The sequence below is a fragment of the Neophocaena asiaeorientalis genome, unplaced genomic scaffold (assembly GCF_003031525.2).
Source record: "Neophocaena asiaeorientalis asiaeorientalis breed wild unplaced genomic scaffold, Neophocaena_asiaeorientalis_V1.1 scaffold30, whole genome shotgun sequence".
NCBI lineage: Eukaryota > Metazoa > Chordata > Mammalia > Artiodactyla > Phocoenidae > Neophocaena > Neophocaena asiaeorientalis.
The window spans coordinates 12,021,080-12,024,685 of NW_020174923.1; the positions used below are offsets into that span (position 1 = coordinate 12,021,080).

Genomic DNA, 3,606 nt, shown 5'->3' on the forward strand with positions numbered 1-3,606 from the left:
TCTTCGCTGGGGCTCGGGATCCTCCTGGGACGCGCAGTGGCGCTTGGAGAGTGAAAAGCACTCTCGCTGGAGGAGTGTGCGTGGGGCAGGGGCACTGGGGTAGGACAGGCGCGCGTGGAGGGGCGAGGGCGCCAGCGAGGCAGGGTCGCAGCCTTCCTTCCGAGGCCCGACCTAACGTCCAGTTCCTCGGGCTGTGGAGTCGCTGAGGGCATGGGCGCCCCCAACCCCTCCCCAACTCTCAGCCTTTCATTCTTTTTTATCTGCTTCCGTCTGGAGAGGGGTGAATGCTGCACCCCAGGTCCTTCTGTCCCACCTGCGCCCCCTGCCTGTCCCTCTGGCTGGCTGGGCTCCCTGGCAGTCCCGGCAGCAGCAGGGAGCAGACGGGGCGAGTAGAGCTGGTGTGGGGGTGGGGGTACGGCAGGACTCTCCCCGCCCCCCTGTGTCACCTCCTCCTGCTGGAGCCAGGGCCACTCGCGGACTGCCATCTCCCCGCCCAGGGAACGAAGGACGCGAGCACAGGGGCTGGGCACCGGTGGCCGAGGGGTCAGTGCCCGGGCTGGCCCGCGACCAGCGCTGCCAGCGCTGCCCCACCCCCGCGCGGCAAGCCTCCGAGCAGGGCCCTTCCGGGGCCAGCGCCTCCGAGACCCGACGGGAGCCCTTTCCCCTGTGGGCGAGCACCGCTGCGGCCAGCAGGGAGGGTTCAGTGCAGAGACTTCGTGCGTCTGAGCGGGGACAGGGAGGCGGGATGGTGCGAACCCGCCGGCGACGAGGCGGCCCGCGGCCCCGAAGCCAGCGGCGGGGGCGCGCCGGTCGCGGCGGGTGGGTGCGGGCCTTACCCGGCCGAGCTGCCGTCGTTGCAAGTCACCGACGTGTTGAGCAGGAGGTGCAGGCGCAGGTCCTCGTTGAGCTGCTGTGCCGAGCAGGGGTACAGGGACTGCGCCAGGCTCTTGACCTGTGCCATGAGGACTTTTATCCAGCGGGGCCCCCGGGATCAAAGCGACGGCGGACACAGGGCTCCGCGCCGAGGGGCCGGCAGCAGAGGCGCCGGGGCCTCCCGGAGAAGCGGACAGGTGTGGTGCGAGGCCCCGGCGCCCTCGGCGACCTGCGGGAGAGACTGGGCGCCGCGGCACGGCGCCACGGGGGAGTCGCCCTGTCCCGCGCCTGGGTGGACAGATTCTGGGCGGCCCTCGGAGGGCAGTGGGGGCAGAGGGGGCGCTGCCACTTATCGAGGTCGGTGGGCCTCGGGGCGGGGTCCTGGATCCTCCCCGCGTGCGCCCTTGCTTTGCACCCCATGCCAAGGACCCCCAAGAACCTCTCCCGCAGTCCCAGCCGCCCCTGGGGTGGTCGCGGATGGAAGAGCTGCCGGCTTGGTTTCTGTTCAGTGACCTCCAAGCACCGTAATGCATCTGCCCCATCACCTCACCTTCCCAGTGCACCTCACTGGGGACAGAAGGAGATTCCTCCTCAGAAATCAAAATGGGATGAGGGGGCAGCTGTTTACTTAGGAGGCTTCCTCCTGGCTAGGTGGGCAGACAAAAGAAAAAAAAGGGCATTTATTTGCCCTCCACACACACCCACAAAGTGCCATAGACAGCTTTGGTAGACCTCTCATTCCCCTCCCAGCCACAGCTCCGTGGATGTCATTACACCATTGTAAAGACAGGAAACAGACCTTGCCTTTTGGGTCTAGAGCTGAGGTAGAGCTTCCTGAGCTCCCTCCTAATTCGGGGCAGTGGGGAAGCTGTGTCCCCTGGCAGGCACTTGCAGCCCCTCTGGGGCAGGAGAATAGAGGTTGCCAGAGGCTCTGGCAGCACCGGGGACCCTGCCCCTGCCTTTGCCTCCTGAGCTGTCCTCCTCACCAGTCCCTGGGCTGAGTAATGGGCTGAGGGTTAAAACGTTACAACACCCACCCCGTGCACAGACACAGCAGGCTGCTCTGGCCAGGCTCTCAGAAGACAAAGTAGGAGACCAGACAGGGTCCTTGAGAGCTGCTGTGTGAGGTTTAAGCGGTAAATTAAACCTCGAAGCCTAACATCAGGCTGAGGTGCCCCAGATGTCGGTCTTGGCTGGGGTCACTCAGTGAAGGAGAGAGCAGCTGTGACAAAAAGAGGTCCTCCCCACAAGCTTCTGTGGTGCAGCTGGGCGCCCATTTTCCTGATGAGGGGAACTGAGACTCAGACATGCCAGCAGAAGAGCTGAGAGTGAGCTGTTCATCTGGAAATCCACACTTGCCACCCTCCTGTCTTCAGGTCAATATATAGGCCCTGCGTGGGACTGGCCAGAGGCAGGCATTTCAAACACAGGTCCCCCACGCGAAGGTGTTCCTAGGCATGGGGGAGAACACGCCCCAGGAACCCTCTACGTCTAGGAGCCTGTTATTCCAAGTCCCAGGCAGGGAAATGCTGCTTCCAGCCGGATGGCAAGACTGTGTAGGGTTGCACTTCACACAGACCTGGCTCTGAGCCATTTCCTGGCAGGAGCTCCTGGGCAAGGCCCGTGACCTCTCTGTGTGCCTCTGTTTCCTCTTCTTTAAAGCGGGGCAATGGCCGTACCTCCATCAGAGGGCTGTTGTGGGATTACGGGAGCCCTTGCATGAAAGTGCTCGGTGCTGTGGGAATGGCAGTTACAATTGCCAATGAAATTCCGGTGCGAGGCGGGAGCATGCATGTTGGACTCGCTAGAATTGCTGTAATGAGATTTAGCCTGCACTTTGACCGAAATGATTTATTCAGCACTACTAGCAGAAGTGAAGAGTCTTCCCCAGAACGTCCCTGTCCTTCTGTGTCTCTGCCTTCCCCACACCCTCCCCTTTAAGATTTAGACCCCCAACTCAGACCCTTGGTGGTAACAGCCCCTGAGAGAGCCTTCCTTGGCTGTTCACACTGTATCCTTCTCTCGACTCAGACAGACTAGCTCTGTCCTTGGGTTCCCTCCCCTCAAGGGCCAGCTTTACCTTCTGCACCTCAGACTCCGCCAGCTCAGAGTTTTCAGCTCCCAAAATATGGGAGGGGGTTTCTAGGACACCAGGTTCTGGGAGCCACTCAGCTCAGCTCCGGGCCTCTGCTTCCAGGCTGCCTGCACTCAGCCCAGAGGCCACTGTGGCCTTGACACATGGGAGGAAGGGGAACCTGGTGAAACAGCAGCAGTTCAGATAACACCTCACATCCACTAGGATGGCTGTGATCAAAACCATGGAAAACAGGGAATTCCCTGGTGGTCCAGTGGTTAGGACTCGGCGCTTTCACTGCCGAGGGCCCGGGTTCAATCCCTGGTCAGGGAACTAAGTTCCTGCAAGCCATGTGGTATGGCCAAAAACAGAAACAAAAACAAAAACAAATGGAAAACAGCACGCCTTGGTGAGGATGTGGAGAAACTGGAGCCCGTGCATTGCTGGCGGGAACATAAAATGGTACAGCCACTATGGAAACAGTTTGGTGGCTGCTCGATAAATTACATGTATAATTATCACATGACTCAGCAATTCCACTCCTAGGTATAATCCCAAAAGAGATGAAAGCAGGTGTTCAAACAAAAACTTGACCATCAATGTTCACAGCAGCAGTACTCACTATAGCCAAAAGGGAGAAACAACCCAAACGTCCATAA

The 3,606-nt window shown here is 60.3% G+C and overlaps 1 protein-coding gene across 1 annotated transcript in view; it reads right to left on the bottom strand.

The window, feature by feature from the left end:
- NOTUM (notum, palmitoleoyl-protein carboxylesterase) overlaps positions 1 to 961 on the bottom strand; it is a 7,877-nt gene extending 6,916 nt beyond the window's left edge. The window contains exons 1-3 of the mRNA XM_024760630.1: positions 837 to 961; positions 518 to 664; positions 314 to 395 (exon numbers count right to left, since the gene is read on the bottom strand). Of these exons, the coding sequence (XP_024616398.1) occupies positions 314 to 395; positions 518 to 664; positions 837 to 961 (354 nt within the window). The remainder of the gene's footprint in view (positions 1 to 313; positions 396 to 517; positions 665 to 836) is intronic.
- Positions 962 to 3,606: the final 2,645 nt, after the last annotated feature.